The sequence below is a fragment of the Pelodiscus sinensis genome, chromosome 18 (genome assembly GCF_052426305.1).
Source record: "Pelodiscus sinensis isolate ZL-2025 chromosome 18, ASM5242630v1, whole genome shotgun sequence".
NCBI classification, from domain to species: Eukaryota; Metazoa; Chordata; order Testudines; family Trionychidae; genus Pelodiscus; species Pelodiscus sinensis.
The window spans coordinates 99,389-118,884 of NC_143069.1; the positions used below are offsets into that span (position 1 = coordinate 99,389).

Sequence of the window (19,496 nt, forward strand, 5' to 3'; positions counted from 1 at the left end):
GCAGTAAGAGTCCTTAGTTTCCGGCCTAGTTGAGGGGATAGGTGGAGTCTGTCTCTGGTTTTACATAATGCTGGTTTTTTTCTGACAGCTCTGCTCTGGGAATTATTTGGGGCATGGTACCTGGCAGGTCCCACACTAGCTAAGCACCAGGGTCCTTACCGGCCTTGCTGGTCTCTGCAAGCAGGAGCTGGATCCTTCCTGTGCAGGCGCTGGTAGAACAAAGGAGAGCTGTCCTGTCCCACCGTTCCGGGAGCCAGGCCCCTTGGCAAGGAAACAAACCCAGGGCTGATCTCTGGGGCACTGGAGGGGGAGTTCAGCTGATCCCTAAGCTGCCCCCACCCTGCCACTATTGGGGCCCAGGGACTTTTGACTGTAGGAGGTACAGCCTTCTTTAGGCTGGGGGTGGGGTGGGGTCTGTATATATCCATTGTGCCACAACCAGCAACAAACCATCTCACCTCTCCAGCCTTGTGCTTCAGAGCCACCTGGCTCTGGGTGTAACAGGACCTCAGAATACCTGCCCCCACTCCCCATTAGGGGGGCCCCACTACCAGGAAGGCAACTAGGAAGAGAGTGGGAGTGGGAGTCAAAGACACAGGCCAGGTTTATGCCTCCTCCCGCTTCTGGGAGTGCCTGTGAGCAAGCCAGGGAAGAGGATCAGAGACCTTGCTCATACAGGGCTCAGCCCCTGCTTCAAGAGAAGGGACAGCTGCAAAGAGAAAGGGAGGTGCCAGGGGAGCAGGGAAAAGAAAAGCCAAGCTTTTTGGTCCTGTCCAGGCCCAGGTTCCTGCCAGCATCTTGCTACAGTGCAGGGATTGAGGCTGGTTCCAGTCCTGCAAAGCCAGGGAAGTGGCCTGAGGCATGGGAGCTGTCCTGCCCATCAGGGTTCTATCCCCAGCAGGGTTTAGTGCCAGAGCAACAGCTGCAAGGCCCAAAGGAGCCAGAGTCTGGTACAGTAGTGAGGAGGCCTATGGAGTGAGCCTTGTGACCTACGAGCTGGAGTCATTCTGCCCTGTGCAGCAGTCTGGGCTGGGCACAGGGAACCCTAATAAAGAGGGTCCAATAGGCAACCCATCGCTAGGGAGAGGCAACCAGAGTTGACATATGGTTCAACATGCCAGCCAGCAGCTCTCCACCCTCAGGTGGGCACGAGGCAGCACAACAGAGCCCTGCTGGAGGCAGAAACAAGAGGTTGAGTCTCAGTCTACGGGAAAAGAGCAGAGGGGTTACAGCCAAACTTCACTGATCCCTACTTGGACACACAGCCTGTTTGGCAAAAAGCAGCTGGCTAGGCTGTGGGAGAGACTTTTGGTCTGTATGCCAAGCTGGACTGTTGGCTTGGACTACATCTCCCACAATGCACCATGGAATCCAGCAATGCATGATGGGAAATGTAGTTCAGCTGGGGCGAACAGTGACATAGCTGACCTCTCAAAGTTGAGTTCTGCCTGCACACCTAACGGAGGGGGGAATCATTGTTGAAAACCATGTTATGCCCCCGCTGGCAGTGGAGATGCATGGCAGTGGCTACTGCAGAGAAACAAAACACAATTATGCCTCACAAACAGCTGAGCTGCTGCTACCTGAAGTGACTGACCCTGTCTCCCCTTGGAAAACCAAGCCAGCCCTCAGCATGCTTACGGGTTAGAGAGCACAGCCTCTGGCATGAAGGGGCAGGTGCTAGAGTGGGGGAGTGTGCTGAAGTGGCCCAGCAGAGTAGATTCACCTAAAGAGCTGTACTGCCTCTGGGTCCCTCCTACCGCTTCCCCAGTGCTTGCCCTGCATTGGGGAGGAACAAAATACAATCAAACACTGCCCTCCCTGCTTCTGGTTAGCAAAGGCCTCAAAATCTTGGTCTTAAAAATACCAGATGCCTGCCACCACCCAAAGTTCCCTCTACTTTTTTGCCATCCATGTTCAAAATAAACTTTGTTCTGTGCATCGAGGCATGTATGGATGTGCACCACTAGTAGAAACACATGCTGCCAGCTGCGAGCACCCTGCTAATCAACTGGGCAACACCTCAATCTCTCTTGGGTGGCTGCCCAAGCATTCAGGTTATGGGGAATACTACCCCCACCCCATCCAGCTCCACCTGGCCATGCCTGCAGGGGTGGAGGCATTAGACCTGCCAGCCCACAGTGTTCCTCTCTAGTGCAGCAGGCATTTACAGCAAAACCGCAGTTCGCCAACACTAACCACTGGGCCAGCCATCCCATCTTGGCCCTAACCTTTGTCCACCCAAGCCCCTCAAACAAATCAAGAATAAAAGCAGGGTTACAAAATAAGTACAGCTTTATCAGAGAGGGTATTTGGGGTTTCCATAGGGAGGTCTTGGACTTTGTTCAGGGGCACATTCTTTCACACAGACAGCAAGAGCCAGGGGTGAGCAAGACAAAGAGCCAGCTAACACGGGCTGATGGGGTTTTTGTGGTTTTTTTGTAAAATTTTTTCCGTTTTGTTTTTTAATAACGTATTCATGGTTACCAGCCATAGTCATAACAAAAGTTATCCATAATAAAATGTATCTAAAATAACATTTCTATCTGAAACAGGAATCTTGGCTCTCTACTGTAGAAATAGGTTTGGGGAGGTTGCCCCCTGAAAGGAGGGTGTTTTTGTACACACTACTATTCAGTATATACTTTGGAAAGGCCTTTAAAATTTAAACAGCTAGGGGTTTTTTTTTGTACCAAAGAGAGGGGCTCAGATGGTGGGAGTCATCCACTTTGGGGCATGCTCCTCTCCCCACACTGCAGAGGTCTGGGGAGACATCAGACTTTTTTGTCTTGGGGCAGCTCTCTGGAAAGAGACAAAATTGTACCTAGGTTTGGGTAGAACCCTGCTCCCCCCAAAACAAATCAATGGGGATCTTGCAAACCCCACTTCTCCCCCAGATTCCCTGCTGCCCCCTCAAATCCCCAGTGGGAACCCCACCCCGCTGCCCCTGGACATCTGAGGATTCTGCAAGCCTCTGGGTAACCCCAATTCTCTGCCCAGCTGTTGACTGCACAAGGTGGTAGAGATGGGGGGTCCCTTCCCTCAAGCCCAGCCAAGCTTTGGTGCCTTGTAGGAGCAGAATTTGGGGAAGGGAAAATTTGTAAGTTTTTAAATCTCTTTGTTTTGAAGAGTTGCAAATCAGAAGGAAATAAATAGGTTAATCCAATCAAAAGGGGGTTGGGATGGGTAAAAGCCACCCCCACTCCCCAGTCTCCATTCCCTGCCTACAGGCTCCTCCCACCCCCAGCCCATGTAGTGTTTTTGTTTGTTTGTTTCTCTCTCTCTCACACACACACACACACACACTCACACACACACACACACACCTTGGGGGTTAAGGGAAGGCTTGCTCCTACCTGATTTCCCCCCCAGCTCAGCAGGGCTCAATCCTTATCTCCCTCTATATCCCCATCAAGGCATTTAAGGAACAGCTCTGTCCCTCTCTGCCCCCCCCCCCAAGGGGTGTGTATGCATTCCAGACCACCCCAAAGGAGCTTGCAAACAACTCCCTGCTTCACAGCCCTTTCTCAGCCCCCCAGCAAGTTCATTAGCATCACGAGCCCCCACCCCAGTGCACTGCCACACAGACGCGGGCATTGCGGCTCCCTGGCCAGGACGGGGTGCTCTAATCCAGCTACCTGAGCTCAGCCTGACGGCACTGCCAACACAGACGAGCTGCAGGTGACTTGTGCATTCAGGGCCCAACAGGGATGAGCCGCCAATTCATCTGGGCGGGTCTGCCCTGTGCGGGAACAGCCTCTGCCAGGGGCTCACATGCGGGAGCTGGGGGGGAGGAACATACCCCTCAACCAAACTGACCTTGAAGGCCTCAGACACAGCTAAACCAACACCCACCAGCCTCCTGTTAAAATCCCTCCAATGCTCCAACCCCTCCCCCAGGTATCCCCCCCATCCCTCCTTTTCAGCCCCAACCCAACACCCCTTCTCTGGGGCATGGCTTCTCTCCCTGAATCCACTGCTTGTCCCATGGGGGAGGGCAGGGTGCCCCCAAAGGCCATGCCCCAAACCCTGCTCTTATAGGGAAGTGTGTGGACCCTCTAAAGCCACACCCCCAGCCTCCTTTCTTACGGAGGATGGCATGGCCCCGCCCCCAAGCAATCACGGAAGGGAGGGTGGGGATGGGAAGTTACAGGCACTTAACAGGTCCAGAAAAGTTACTGGCCCTATCCATGGAGGGGGTCTCTCCCCAATCTGCCCTCCATCACATGTATTGGGTGCAAAAAGCAGGCGGGTGGCTAACCCAGAAGAAACCAGCTCGCCAGGTTAGCCTCCCGGTGCCTTACACGGCAACCAGCATTGGCCAAAAACATCCACCCTGCCCCAGGATGCAGAGAAAAGTGAATGAGAGGTGTGCTTTATCCCTCCTTCCCCACTCCTCCCTCGGGCGCTTTCTTCTTCCCCATGCTGAGAAAGGATGGGCAGGAGAGATTGGGGGAGGACACACACATACGCATGACCCAAGATCCTGCTGCTTCTGGCTTCAACGGTACCCTGGGTGTTACAGGGCGCAGCTCAGTATTAAACCATAGTTAAAGTAATAATAAAGTAGAAAAATATTAGAACGTATAAGATGGTAAGATTGTAGTGAGAGCTTCTTCCAACCCCTTGCTGTGGCAGAGTTGATGGCAAATGCCAGGGAAGGATATGAGGGGGGTGGGGTGGAAGATTCAACCGCCCCTTTAAGCACCCCCCCCAAAAATAAAGATAAACCCCTAAAGCATGTCAGGAATCGCAGGTCCTCGAGGCTGGTCAGATGGTGGAGGTCTTGTCGGTGCCATCTGTTAGAAGAGAAAACAGGACCAGAGCATTGAATGCAGCTGCTGGCAGAAGTGGACAATTTGTTGTCCCATGGCTGGGTTGGGGCCAAATGGCCAGCAATTCTGCATGCCTGGATAACAAAGCCCCTTTAAGGCCGTGACTGCAGCTAAGCACAAGAGATGCCTTCTTAAAGGAATTTGCCAGGCCCCCTTCATTGCCAAGCACCATAGGAGGTCATGGCCTAGGGTCAGACTGCCGACTATGCCCAGCTGCAAACCCCATTCCACCACGCAAGCCCCAGTGCAGACAAGGACACTATTGGACTCTCACACCCCATGCATCTGGCTGTGACCCAGGTCTGTGGGAACTCACTCCGGCATGGAGTCAAGGGGACCAAGAAAAGGCTTGGGACCCATCTTGGTCTCCTATGAACCTGCGGTTTTGTATCTTCCTTGAACATTCCCCCCTCCCCACAACCCCAGGGCTAACCCTGTATCTCACCGCCCAGTGCATGCTCTGTCATGCTCAAGCATAGTGACTCCAGCGTGGGGTTGATCTCCAGGTCTGTTCCAGGGATCTGGCAATCTACAGAGGGGGGCAGGAGGAGGGGATCAGTCATGTGGACCCAAACTCCCTTCTGGGTGACAGACACTGGGGTAACACAGCACTCACACAATTGCTGTGGCAGCTCAGAACCTCAGCTGGTGGCTCATTGCATTAATCCCTGTACTCCCACTGTCTCCACTGAAAAACAGCCAGTGACTGGGCCGGGGAGAGAACCCAGGAGTTGTGGCTCCCAGCACCCCATTTTAACCCACTGGACCCTGTGCCCATCAGAGAGATGGGGGTAGAACTCAGGAGTCCAAGCTCCCAGTCCTCACTGTTCAACCCACTATATCCTGCGCCCCTCCCACAGCTGGGGGTAGAAGCCAGGAGTCCGGACTTGCAGCAGGTCGACACTGCTTGCCAACACATTCAGCATGCTCTGGGGAGGAACAATGCAGGCTTACACAGAGCAGCTGAAAGAGCCAGAGAGGAGGAGAGCGAGTTGATGGCACAGACCTCAGCAGGTCATCAAATCCAACCCCCTACCACAAGCAGGACCACGCCCAACTAAATCATCCCAGCCAGGGCTTTGTCAAGCAGGAACTTATAGCCTCTACGGATAGATATTCTACCACTTCCCTAGGGAACCCATTCCAGTGCTTCACCACTCTCCTAAGGTCTAGAATACCAGCCTCTTTTGAAAGAGATAGTCTTGACAGCCACAAGGGTTTCAAAAAAGAGATCCGCTTTTTCAAAAGAGAGCACACAGGCAATCTGGACGCTCTCTTTTGAAAAAGCCCTGTTTGCATTCAAGAAAGCCTTCTTTCGAAGAGCTCTTTTAATTAAAAAAAAAAAAAAAAAAACACACACACAAAAACGTTCTTCCTGGTAAAAGTAGGTTTACCAATCTCAAAAAACCTGCATCCTTTCAATTTAATTTAGAAAGAATGTAACGGCAGTCTAGATGCAGGTGACTTTTTTTTCCAAAAAAATGCCACTTTTTTTGGAGAAAACAAACCCAAAAAAACTCAGTAGTCTAGACACACCCCTAGTGAAATAGTTTTTCCTAATATTCTATCTAGACCTCCACCACTAACGAGACAATTGCTCTTTGTTCAGCTTTCTGTCTCCACTGAGAACAGCCTCTCTCCATCTTCTTTGAAACCCCCTTCAGGTAGTTGAAGGCTGCTAGCAAATGCCCCCTCATTTTTCTCTTCTGTAGACTAAAGAAGCCCAAATCCCTCAACCTCTCTTCATAAGTCATGTGTTCAAGCCCACTAATCATCTTTGTTGCCCTCCGCTGGATTCTCACCAATTTGTCCACATTCTTTCTGTACTGGAGGGCCCAAAATTGGATGCAATATTCCAGATGCCCTCCTGCAGGCCTGAGCTGGGCAAAAGAGACTCCCCAAGATCACATGCTGCCCAAAGCCTGCCAAGAACTGGCTCTGGAAGGAGAGCGACCTGGCTACTCACCCTGGGGGAACATGATAATGGCCTGCGGGGACGTGTGGACGGGTAGCGAATGGGTGCGCTGGACCGAGCTGCGGCTCTGGCCGGGCATGCTGTTGCTGCCCCCAGGATTGGCAAACCATAGGTTCTGTGGAGAGAGAGGGGAAGACAGCGCTAGAGGACACAGGCACAGACCCGTGGGATCCCCCAAGCTCGCCTGGCACATGGGAGATCCAGAGTCAGCGTTCAATAGCAGCAAAGGATTGGGGTAACTCGGAGTCCCACTCCCCTCAAAGATGCAATGGGCTAATGCCGCAGTGGGAGTGGGGACCAGGCTCCCATGCCAGAGCGAATCACGAGGCCCTTCCATACACACGGGAAGTCCCTGGCAACCCCCATGGGAGGGCAGGTGACACTGCAAGATTCTGCAATCTCAGGGCTGGCAGAAAAAACCTGCTTTGGGAAATCACAGAGCAGCTCTTCACCTGCTGTAAGGACCCCAACCCAAAACAGGGGGAACCCCATACCAGGCCATTTGGGGGGCAAAAGCTTACTTTAAAAGCAGGCCCCCCCATCAATTTATCCTGCTGCAACAGCTCCCACTCCCCTCCTACAGCCAGCAATGAGACTCAGAAGTCCTGCCCCTTCCCAAGCTCCCCTGCCATAATCACCAGGGCTGGGGATACAACCCAGCAGTCCTGCCTCTCAGTTTCATCTAAGATACTATCTCGCTTCCATCACCATAATATACAAGTGCCTCACAATCTTTAATGTATTTGTCCTCACATGCCTCCTGGCAGGCAGGGCAGGTCTATTAACCCCATAGTAAGATGGAGAAACTGAGGCAGAGCGCCAGCAATGGAGAATCTAATGGCTGGTCTGTGAACAAAACACAGAAATACTGGACTCTGAGGTGCCCCCATTCTAACCACTAGACCCCACTTTCTTCCCAGAGTTCAGATGTCGCTCTACAATGTGCCAAGTTAGACAGACAAGCCCTTCTAGATTTGTACACGCTGCTCCCGTTCATTATAAAACCCCCATCAGCTCATCTGGGGCTTCAGCCAGAGCCCCAGGGAAGTCTGGTCAGAGAAACCAGCCTGCGCTCCACCCCGTGGCTGCAGTGACCCATCCCACTGTACTCACCTGTCGTCCCTGGCTCCCTAGGCTGGGGCTGGTAAGTGCATGCCGGGGCAAGACCCCTCCAATCCCTGCTGGGCTTAGCAGCCCCAGGCGACTTGGAGGAATGGCTCGAGGGGGCATCTGGAACTGCCGCTGCCCTCTGCGGGCAACACCCACCCCCACAGATCCAGCTATGGGGAGAGAGTTGGAGCCAAAAGCCCATCTGGGAGGAACAGAGAAGGTGAAAAAAAATATAAGGGCTGTTTTGAAGTATCCAGAAATTCCAGCTACTTGCTGCACCTCTGGGATCGGCCCCCACTCCCCAACCCAGTTTTACATGGGGCATGTTGTACGTGCCCCCTCCTACAGCAATCAATGCATCTCAGCATCTTGGAGCATTACACACAGCTTGGCCTAGATCTTTAGAAGTGACATGGGGGAGGGGGCAAAGGGCCCCACTAGAGAAGCTTAGAGGATGGGGCTGGTTTTCATATGGTGCTTAGCTCCCTTCCACACTCCTGTATAAACATGGGTTCTCTAAAGGCAAATCAAGTGGCCTCCCCCACCTGCTGCTTAAAAATTTTGCCTCTGCAGATACAGACTGCCTCTCAGCTAGTCTCCTTTGAACCAGCCTTAATCCCCCTCAGCTCCCCCCAAATCAAGCCACTCGATGGGAGAGGCCCCAACAAAACTGGCTTTCCATAGGCCTGGGTTGCTGCTCACGTGCAGATGGATTCCAGCTGGTTATTAGAAGTGAAAAGCATTCAGAAGAAGAGTCAGCTGGGGACATCTGACAGGTGATTCTAGCAGCTCAGCCACACAGAGCAGGACTCTGAAACTCACATGAGCCAGCCAAGCCCACCAGGATTTCTGAGAAACTGCCCCCATGCTAGCCCCATCGGCTGGTGTGGACTGGGATCCCAGAACCTGCTCCTCCCTGGGCTTGTCAGAAGGAAACCATGGAGCTGGGGGGATTTCACAACATGGTGTATTTCAGGATTCTGTGCCCTTGGGAGTGACCTGCCCATAGCACTGGGACTAAACTAAAACCTAGTCCCCGTCACCCAACTGCTAGGTCCTGCTGCCTCCCTTTCACTGTCATTATAGCCTAGCAATCCAAGAGTCAAACGACTCCGGGGATGGGTGGGACCCTCCTCCCCCTTTACTCACCGGTTACACCATGCAACTACAGCTGAGATCGGGGCCCCATCTTGCTGGGGCTTAATTTTTTGACAAAAAACTTAGTCAAAATAGAGGGTAGGAGGGGAAACTGAGGAAGTCAAGGCCATATATCAAGGAAGAGCGGGGATAAGAACCCATGTCCTGGAGAGTCTGATCCAGTGGGCCATACATCTAGTCAGATCGCCCAGGGGTGCTGTTTAGCACTAAAGCACTTGTTGGCTCTCCCCCCACCTTACTCCTAAGCCATTTTACCAATGAGCCCAGCAAACACATCACACACTCCGGCCTACCCTTTTTGCTGGCGGTACCCTTGCATGTCGAGCACTGCCTTCCGGGGGAACGCTCGCAGCAGCTTCAGTACCTGCTGCTTCCAGGACAACAGCCTCTTCTTCTGTGTCTCTGTGAATGCCTGTTGTGCAGAGGGAGAGCGCTGTCAGGACGCCAGGCTGGTGCCAGGACATAGGGAGGGGTGGGAGCAGCCGGGGAAGGAGTGGCACAATGGTGCCTTGCTACAGAGAGCAGAGGATGGAGGAATCCGAGGGCACATCCAGCCCAAAACATTGGGGGAGGGGAGGAGAAGGTCCTTAAGAAAAGCCCTGGGGCCTAGCTTCTTGGGCATAGAGAAGCAGAACCTTCAAGCCCAGAGAGTAGCCAGTAGCCCCGCCCCTGGGAGCAGAGGGAGGGCTCCACACAGATGATACCTCATGAGTCAGGCACTTCTCTATGAGCTGGAGGTAACTAGTGATGTTCTCCTCGTCAGGCCGGGAGACCAGCAGCTGCGTGCACACTGCAAGGGGAACAGAGGGGTTACTCCTCGGGCCCTCCCATAGTCCCCTGCCCTGCCCCCCACACACGGCTCAGCATCATGCCCCAGAAGTGGGTCAATACACAGGGATGCTATGACAGAGGAAAAGGGACGCGCCCAGGGACAAGCAGTGAGCAAGTAGCAGAGCTGGAAAAAAACCCAAGAATCCTGCCCAGTCCATGCTCTATCCACTAAACCCCACACTGTATGTACAAATGGGACAGGACCCAGGGTTGAGGCCCCTGTGCTTTTAACCACTAGATCCCCCCAACTCTCCCCCCAGCCAGGAACAGAAGCCGTGATTGCTGACTGCCCACCCCGAGAGTCAGGCTGTCCTGTACCCAACATGCACAGCCACCTTCCCTCATGTGCATCATCTTGTTTCATCACCCAGAGAACCCAGGCATCCTGTGCCCAGTTCCCACCCCTCCCCTAACTGATGGGATAAGTCATCCCATCTTCTCTTCCCTCCCCCCCCCCCGCCTCCACGGGAGTTAGTGGCACCACCCACTTGAAACATGGCTGGAGACATCAGCCAGTATGAGCTAAGTGTACCAACGAGGAGGGAGCAGGCACATCTCCGTGGTCTATAGAGACTAAGGCCATATATCCGACAGCATGAGTTCCAGGAAACCATCCCTTCCTCAACACAAGAGCATGCCGTCGAATCCATGTGCCCCTCTTTCTAGCTTTCCCTGAATGCCACCGGGGTAGCAACAGTGCCCTCCAGACACTGGTGGCATGATTCACAGCTGATGCCAGGTACAGGCATGCCCTTACCTTTCCCCATCACCCGGGTGAACTGCCCTGGGATGTCTCCTTCTGCAATGGGTGCTGTGGCTGATTCCCCATCGCAGGTCGAGGCCGTCTGGGATGGGAAGCCGTCCACCGCTTGTTCCTTGTCCTCCGCCCCATTGGTGGCTTTGTCCAAGCATGGCCTGGGGGCTGCATGGTGCTCGGGCACTACCTGTTGCCCCTCTTTGGGCGTGGTCATGGCTTGTAGGGAACTGTAGGCTTTGATGGGTGTGATGATTATCTGCTGGAGCTCCTGGAGCGCGTTCCACAGGTTCCCTCCTTCCAGGATGTCCTGCCGAGGGCCCGGGAAAGGGGGGAGGGCGGCAGCAGAAAGGGCAAAGGAAGGGGAGAGTAGGGAGGGTGCCATGAATTAAGGGCAGCCCTATGTCTCAAAACGGACCGAGAGTAAGAGGACCAGTGGGCTAAGAATCAGGCTCAAGGCACCTGGGATCACAGGTTGGAGTCCTAGCAGCCCTTCGTGGCAGAAAGAGTTGCAGACAATGGAGGACAAGCCACTGAGCACAGCTCCCAGTCAGTAGGGTCCCTGCCCTGAGATCTTGAGTGTTAACCCCAACAGCATCGAAGCACACACCCTCCTGCAGGACACCCTTGACCCAGTTCAGAGGTGCTACCTGTCATTCCTCGATCCCATGGCCGCCCTGCTGGGGGAGGGAAAGAAACCAGCCAGTGCCAGTAGTGATGGTGGGCTGGTGAATAGCCCCTTTTCTCATCAGAGCCTGAAGCAGCGCACAGCCATGCACCTGCTCTCCTCTTGGTGCTCCTGGTTACGCACACCCCCGGCCACTTTCCCAACCAGGGGATACCAGGAGCTATGGGAACAGTGGCTAATGCCAAGCAGCGCCCCCACTATGTGAATCAGGGCAGCACCTCGAGGCCCTGGCTGGGTACTGCGCGGGTCCCAATCAAGAGGCACACGTCTCAAAGAGCTCACAGTCCCTGCCATCCCCGATTTACAGATGGAGCCTAACAAAAAGCCAGGAATCAACCCCAGCTCTCAGCTCGGTGCCTGGACCCCAGGCCAGTCTGCCTCCAGCTCAGGCCTCCCAGGGGAGGCTGTTAGTTCTTACCTTCTCCAGAGACTTAAGAACACTCTGCCTCTCCCGCAGCTTCTGGATGCTCAGGGCAATTTTGTGCCTGGCTCCTTTGGTCACATTCTGTGAGGGATCAAGAGATACAAGAGCTAAGGAGAAAGCCATGGATGCAACCACTCCTGACAGACTGACTCCCTGCAGGGAACAGGTTTTGGCTGCACGTGCCTGCCAAGTGCCAGGCATCCCAACAGGAATTCGGCACTTTTCTGCGGCATTCACCCTGCAGGTAGGTGGGAATTTCAGGCTCTGGGCTGAAGGTATCCAAAGAAGCTCCTGGAATGAAGGGATCAGATCAAACCAGAAGCTAAGGGACTATAGAGGTGGTGGCTGCAGTCCATACTCAGAGGTAGTCCCAAGAGACTTTCCCAGTTGGCAGGTGCTGAACTAGCCCCCCAAGTCTGTGAAAGACGCGTGTGCTAGGACAACACCCTCCTCTTGCCCCTGGCTGGGACCTGCCAGGTGGCTGTTGCCGAGGAGAAGTGCAAGGATGAGTGAAGGCTGAGACTCTATTTTCCCCTCCTCACCTGGGACTCCAGATGTTGCTCTGTGAGGGTCATCATTTCTTCATATGTCATCTGGGAGAAGAGCGCTGCGTACTTGTGCAGGCGAAGGCTCTTCAGCCACGAGGGAACATCTGTGGAGATGAGAGAGACCGGCCCCCTAGCGTGAGCTAGGCCATCACCCAGTGGCCAAGCATCTCTAGCCACAGGATGGTGACAAGACACTGCAGCTGGTTTTCGGGACTGCTGGTGTTATGCACTGGATGCTCTGGTGCTCCTCAGAGCCAGAGCAACATCCCCCTTTCGAAGCCAGGGATCCAGGCCTAAGGCAGGGCCTTCTCAAACAACAAAGGGCCTATGTAACAGAGGGCATCTGACCATGTTCTGAGAGGCTAGATTACAGACCAAGGCTAGCTAATTTTAAAGCTGTGCACTACCCATGTGAGACTGACACTGCCCTGGTCTCCCTGACTGCCCAAGGAAGCTCTGTGCAAATTGCTGGGAGCCCCTGTTAGGACTACACAGGTTTTCCAGAGTCAACAGGTGGAGCAAGGCAGTCAGGCCTCCTTCTGCAGCATGAGCGGATGACCCCTCCTTCCTCCATGTACCTTTCATGCCACTGCCATCCTCCTGGAAGGTATTGCGGCTGCCACTCTGCTCCTCTGTCTGCTCGCTGCCCGAGGAGGCCACGCTGCTTTGCGGAGACAGGGGCGCATGGTCCCCCGGAATGAATGCCTGCCGGGCACACAGCTCGTCGGGGCTCATCCACTCACTGGGGGCCTGTGGGCTGGTGGGGATGAGGGACATGGAGCGCTTGAGCGGGCTGGGGTGGATCTGACAGGGCAGAGCTGGAAGGAGAAAGACAGAGAACAGGACATTGTCAGGCCAGACACATTGGTGCAGCCAACGCTTCAGGGCCTTACACTCTGAAAATCCTGCATTGCCAGCTCCTGCGCTCCGCATTCAGGCTATGACCCCAGTGAAGCTCCCCCAGAACCACAAGGGCAGAATTCCCAGCCCAGCTATGGGGCCTTTCACCTTAGACACAACTGACAGAAGTCGAGACAATCTCCTCAGGAAGCGGCTTTCTCCAGGGCAGGCAGTTCAGCTGGAAACCAAACCCACATCCATTAGGGGAACTAACCACTAGACCAGCTCCCCCTCACCTGCGCAGAGGAACAAACAGTGTCAAAGGGCTTTGAAGGATCAGTTGGGGGTGTGTGTGGAGGTGCTGCGTCTGAACTGCACTGCCATCTGCCCTGCTCAGTGTGCCATCTGCTTCCCCAGCATTGTGAGCCAGCCAGGGAGCAGTTTGGCCCCAGTCTGGTCTCCCTGCGGTATTTGGCAGCAATGAAAAGAAGCAGGTATCTTCTACCCACAGGTATCTTCTACCCTCTCTCCCACACCCTCGCCACAGATCACCCACTTTCCTGGCTGCCTCGGCGGGGTTCACCAGCATGGTCCAGTTTGGCCAAGGGATCCAGACTGTAAGGTGCCACTATGGCTGGGGCGGGGTAAGTAGCAATTGCTGCTCTGGGATACAGATGGTTTTCCCCCTTAAATCTGACATCCTGGGCACACCCTTGGAGGCAGCTTTCAAGTTAAAGGGGACACTGGTAAGTCAAGTTTAGCAGCCTCTTTTTGATTCATGTAGTTCCTGTTTTTGTTTCAAAATAACACGTTTTCTTCCCTCCTACTCCCCACACAGCTACTGAAGTGTATGCTTGGGGGTGGCAGGGAGGGAAATCTGCCTGGAGCCATCCCAATGGGAGGAGGTGGAGAAGAAGAAAGGAAAGGGAAAAGTGTCTAGCAGGGATGAGTAAATCTGATTCGCTTTAAAAATAATTCCTATTTCTGTACCAGAAACAGAGGCAATTATTGGGAGGGGGGTCACCATCAAGTGATACTCCCAGCAGCGCATCTTGACACTCCCCTCACCATCTTCAATCTTCATTTATCTAATCAATCATTATGGCAGTTCTATGTATGTGTACACACACCAACTGCTTTCATAGCATGTAAGACTCCAAGAACTTTTCACTTCATATGCCCAGAGCATCGTGCAAACATAAGTGAATACCCCTTGTGATGGAGGAGCAATGAATATTATTAGCAGCCCTATTTCATAGATGGGGAAACTGAGGCATTGAGATGCAGGGCACTGATGGGCCAAGCCCTGCCTCCACCAACATCACAGCTTAGATTTCATTTGTCATCAACTGCTACCCTTTACCACCCAACCAAACCCTTTACTACCCCTCCACTCCACCAGCTGCTTGGTCAAAATATTTTCTTCTGGGGCCCACCCAGAAGCAGGACTCTGCGGAGCAGAATCTGAGGAAGGAAGCACGTCTCAGGGACTCAGGACTCCTATCTCCCTTGCTGACCAGCTGAGGGAAGCTAATTTGCCTGCTTTGTGTGTTTCCCTGTGGGTAAAACAAGCTTGTGACACTTCACCTTTCCCCAGCGAAGTATTTTGAGCTCTACAGGAGAAGAAAGCCACGAGAGTGATTGGAAAGCATACCTGATACTGAGACTCAATCTACTCCTCTTCAGGAGAAGGTTCTGATATTACTTGATCCCAGACTAGGTACCTACATGGGGATTTGACCCTGGACCCTTCAATATAGCAGAGGAAGGTTGAACACTCTCCAATGATTGGCTGCTGAAGCTAGATACATTCAGACTGGAAATCAGATGTTCAGTGAGCATCACTGATGCTGCAACAACTTACCAAGGGAGCATCCACCCCAACCCTTGGTGAGCTGTTGCAGTATCACTGGTCACCTGATTTCCAGTCTGAATAAAAAATTCCAACACTGGGAATTCTGAAATCACGATTGATGGTTTAGTAAAAGCTTTTTTCCAGGAATTACTTGGGGGCAGTTTTCTAGCCTTTTACATTGGCCTTTGCAGCTTCTACCTACTGCCCATGTTCCCGCTCCCTGCACCATACCTGCATTTGCATTGCTCCCGATGCTGTTAATGGCTGATGGTACTGAGCTGGAGGAGTGGAAAGGCAAGTGTCCATTTTCTCGGGGCAGCTTCTCCTGCCAGCTGTGTCCCAGCTCCCCCATGCCCGAGTCCACCGGGCCCTGCCACTCATCCGAGCTCTGGCGTGAATGGTAGGCAGTGTCAGGCCGGCCCCGGCCCTGGCCAGAGTAGCCGCTAGACAAGCGTTCCTCAAGGTGACTGAGCCACAGGGCCAAGGAGTTACGATCATCCAGCGTGGTGGCTGGGTGGATAAGGGCATAAGACAGCAGCTGCCGGCTCTCCTCAATGAACAGGTTGCTCTCGATGGAGTAGGCCAGGACTTTCTGCAATAGCTTCATGTATTCAGACTTGGCTTCTGTGTTGCCAGGCTGCAGCAGGGGCAGGTGAGACAGGAGCAGGGAGACCACCTTGTCCTTTGATTCCTGGTGCCACTGGCTGATAACAGCTGTTTGGGGAGAAAGGGCAGAGAGAGGTGAAGGACAGGAACAAACAGGAGCCTGCTCCTTCCTCCAGTACTTCTGCCATGAAGAAATCAATGCAGTCACCTCTGGGGTGGAACAAGATAGCTAGTGAAAAGGCATGGTGGAACACTAGCAACAGCTTCAGGAAGAAAGATTTGTACCCATAACTTGCTACACTGAAATACCACTACCCTGAGCTCTTTTCATCCACAGACCTCCAAGGACTCTACAAGCGTAATCTCATTATTCCTATTTTACAGATGGGGAAACTGAGGCAGGCAGCACTTGCCCAAGATCAGCAGCAGAGCTAGGCTCAGACCTGGGTTTAAAGAAAAGTGCTCCTCCCTCAGCTGAACTCCCCAGATCTCTCTGTCCAACGGCTCTGATTTCCAATGCCATACCCCGGACAGCACCAAACACTTAAAGATAGGAGTCAATCCGGGCGGGGAAGGTAAAAGACTTTTAAAAGGAAAGGGGGCTCCATGCTGAAGCAGACTTAGGCTTGGGGGAGGGGCACTGAGGGACTGATATTTCTCAGCTATTTAGGGATTGGATAAATAACCAAAGTGCACAGCCAGCCCAGCCCAAGAAGCGAATGGCACTGACTAGCAGAGCATAGGGACTTGTGAGTCGGAATAGTGCATCCCAGCTTTCTCCTGAGGAAGGGGCAAATTGTATAGGAGCGCCCCAACATCTATGGTGAGGCAGAGAATGGCTAGCGTCCACACTGCATATGGGGAAACTGAGGCACAGTGGCAGAATAGCTTGGTCAAGGCGTTTGTGGCAAGCTGGGAACTGAACCAGGTCCTCCCAAGTTAAAGGTCAGTGTCTAACCATTGGCAAAGGAGAGGAAGGATACAACTGAATGGTACAGGGAATAAAATCCCAAACTGATTGGTTAAGGGAAGATCAGAGGCATAGTTTGAACAAGTGCTGACTCGATGGGTAAAAACCAGTGGGTGCAGGAAGCACTGAGGGGGGAGGGAGGGAATGGACAGGGTTAGAGACACTTAGAAAGGACAGAGCAGCTGCCTCTGGGTGAGTGTCCCTTTCCCTTTCCCTCTCCCCCTCCCATTTTTAACCTGGAAATTAAGGCACAGGGAAGGGCTAGGCTGCAGAGGCTGAGGCCAACAATTCAGCATGTGTCTTCTGAAAGCTGTCAGCAGGCCCTGCATAAACTTGACAAGATTTACTTTGCTACCTTGAGGGATCAAGGACCATCCTCTCTCTCTCTCAGAACAAGCTGGGGCTAAAAAGATGCCATGCTACACAGGGCTTGCCACATTTCCAATTTCAAATCCTCTCATGGGGGAATTCTAGAAGGAAGCTGTTAAAATTCACATGCAAGCTGAAGCATGACACAAGTGGGAGGAAGGAGTCTTAGCTGAATCAAAAGCTCTTTCTTTAAACAAAAAAAAACACACACACAACTCGTCTGTTCTGAGGCCTGACACACTCCAATCTGACACTTCTTCACAGCTCAAAAGCCACACACTTTCCAAAGTTTACTTATTCCTTGTTTTTAAATCCAATAGTTCTTTCAATTCAGATCAGTCCCTTTTAGGAACAAAACATCAGATGCTCAAATTTTACTTTGCTTTGAAAACTGTCTACTGAATATGGGAATTGAGTATTTATTTTTGACTGAGAAGACCAGGGTTTTCCCATTATACATCCAGGGTTGGGATTACGTATTTAGCTTCAGTTGGATAGAAATTGTCTAAAGAGTTTTGATTGTGCTCTTTTCTGGGAGAGGGCAGAATTGAGTTAAAGAAAGAAGGAACAAGTTTAATGCCACAGAGAGAAATGATATGAAGTCAAAAATTTGGCATCCTTAGCTTCTGTTTGCCAATAGCTGAGAATCTGCAATAGGGGGGTGGTTTACTTGATGATTTCATTCCCTTTACCTTGCTTTGGCAAAACACGGTGGTTATGTCTAGACTGGCATGATTTTCCGCAAATGCTTTTAACGGAAAAATTTTCCGTTAAAAGCATTTGTGGAAAAGAGCGTCTAAATTGGCACAGATGCTTTTCCGCAAAAGCACTTTTTGCAGAAAAGCGTCCGTGCTAATCTAGACACACTTTTGCGCAAAACAAATCTGAGCTATCTACACTGGCCCTTTGCGCAAAAGGACTTTTGCCCGAACGGGAGCAGCATAGTATTTCTGCAGGAAGCACTGATTTCGGACAGTATGAAGTCAGTGTTCTTGCGGAAATTCAAGCGGCCAGTGTAGACAGCTGGCAAGTTTTTCCGCACAAGCAGCTGCTTTTGCGGAAAAACTTGCCAGTCTAGACACAGCCAATGAGCTCTTTTACTGGTAGACCTGCACTCACATTAAGACCATCGCTGATAAAAGGTCACCACAGATTTTAAATGCAGAGAAGCCCTTTCAGAGCATTCAGTTACAATCAAGCCCTGTTCCCTGCAAGCTGTATGCTTGTGCAAACATTTAGGAGAGCTTCCAATACCACACAGCTGATTAGCAAAGCACTTATACAGTAAACTTCCGATAATCCGGCACCTTTAGTACCCAGGGGGTGCCAGATTATCAGATATGCCGGACTATTGGAAGGGGGGGCTATGAGGGGTCTGGGGTGGGGTGATGCCACCCCAGACCCTTCATAGCCCCCCCTTCCAATAGTCTGGTATATCTGATAATCCAGCACCCCCGGTCCCCTCTTCCGATAGTCTGGCTCTGCCCCAGGCATCCCCAATTCAGCCGCTGCTGGTCAGTTTCAGCAGCGGCTGAATCGGGGATGCCTAGGACAGAGCAGCTGGGGTGCTGCCATGTTGGTACTGCAGCACCGAGGGCGGGCGCTATGAGACCAACCCAGCAGCACCCCAGCTGCTCTGCCCCAGGCGTCCCCACATCAGCCGCTGCTGAAACTGATCAGAGGCTGACTCCAGGAAGCCTGGGGGAGAGCTGCTCTGCCCCGGGCTTCCTGGAATCAGCTGCTGGTGAGTTTCAGCAGCGGCTGAATCAAGGACGCCTAGGGCAAAGCAGCTGGGGTGCTGCCGGGTTGGTCCAGCAGCGCCGAGGGGCAGCACTATGGGACTAACCCAGCAACACCCCAGCTGCTCTGCCCCCGGCTTCCCCGATTCAGCTGCTGGTCAGTTTCAGCAGCGGCTGAATCGGGGAAGCAGGGCGCAGAGCAGCTCCAACTGTCCGGCAGCCAGAGCACTTCCGGGTTCCTGATGGTACCAGACCATCAGGAGTGCCGGAGCATTTGATGCCGGACCAATGGAGTTTTACTGTAGTTAGGTTTGCATTTCTCCTGGTGATGCACGTCTCAGTGCACAAAATTTATTCCACGCATGGACAGAAAAGATTAGAGGGAGCAATAAGTCATTTTGCTAGGACCAGCTACATAAGCATAGGGTGCCTTTGAGCTTGTCTGTACACAGTTAAAATATATTAGTATAATTACAGTGGTACACACACTGACACTCCCGTCTCTTTATATGTATGCACTTTACCAGTATCAATGGTTTTATATGGTTTCATACCACTGTGGCCAGTTCTCCATTAGGAGTGCTTTGCTGGTGGAGCTAAAGCAGTAAAGCAATCCTAGTGCAGATGCATCTTATACTGGTACAAAGCACAGTTTTACTGGAATAGCCTCATCTACTTTGTGGCTTTTGTGGCAAAGCTAGGTTGTTCAGGGACCATACCCCTTCACAACCCATGCTGATTTAGCTATACTGGGAGGTGTCTGTAGCTCATCTGGCCTATAGCTAAGAATACCC

The 19,496-nt window shown here is 52.6% G+C and overlaps 1 protein-coding gene across 3 annotated transcripts in view; it reads right to left on the reverse strand.

The window, feature by feature from the left end:
• Window positions 1-2,420: 2,420 nt before the first annotated feature.
• SAMD4B (sterile alpha motif domain containing 4B) overlaps window positions 2,421-19,496 on the reverse strand; it is a 37,041-nt gene continuing 19,965 nt past the window's right edge. For all 3 annotated transcript variants that reach the window (XM_075917227.2, XM_075917229.2, XM_075917228.2), the window contains exons 3-13: window positions 15,250-15,732; window positions 12,902-13,141; window positions 12,318-12,427; window positions 11,770-11,856; window positions 10,667-10,973; window positions 9,783-9,868; window positions 9,372-9,490; window positions 7,924-8,122; window positions 6,802-6,925; window positions 5,281-5,364; window positions 2,421-4,799 (exon numbers count right to left, since the gene is read on the reverse strand). In XM_075917227.2, coding sequence (XP_075773342.1) covers window positions 4,771-4,799; window positions 5,281-5,364; window positions 6,802-6,925; window positions 7,924-8,122; window positions 9,372-9,490; window positions 9,783-9,868; window positions 10,667-10,973; window positions 11,770-11,856; window positions 12,318-12,427; window positions 12,902-13,141; window positions 15,250-15,732 — 1,868 coding nt within the window. In that variant the 3' untranslated portion in view covers window positions 2,421-4,770. The remainder of the gene's footprint in view (window positions 4,800-5,280; window positions 5,365-6,801; window positions 6,926-7,923; window positions 8,123-9,371; window positions 9,491-9,782; window positions 9,869-10,666; window positions 10,974-11,769; window positions 11,857-12,317; window positions 12,428-12,901; window positions 13,142-15,249; window positions 15,733-19,496) is intronic.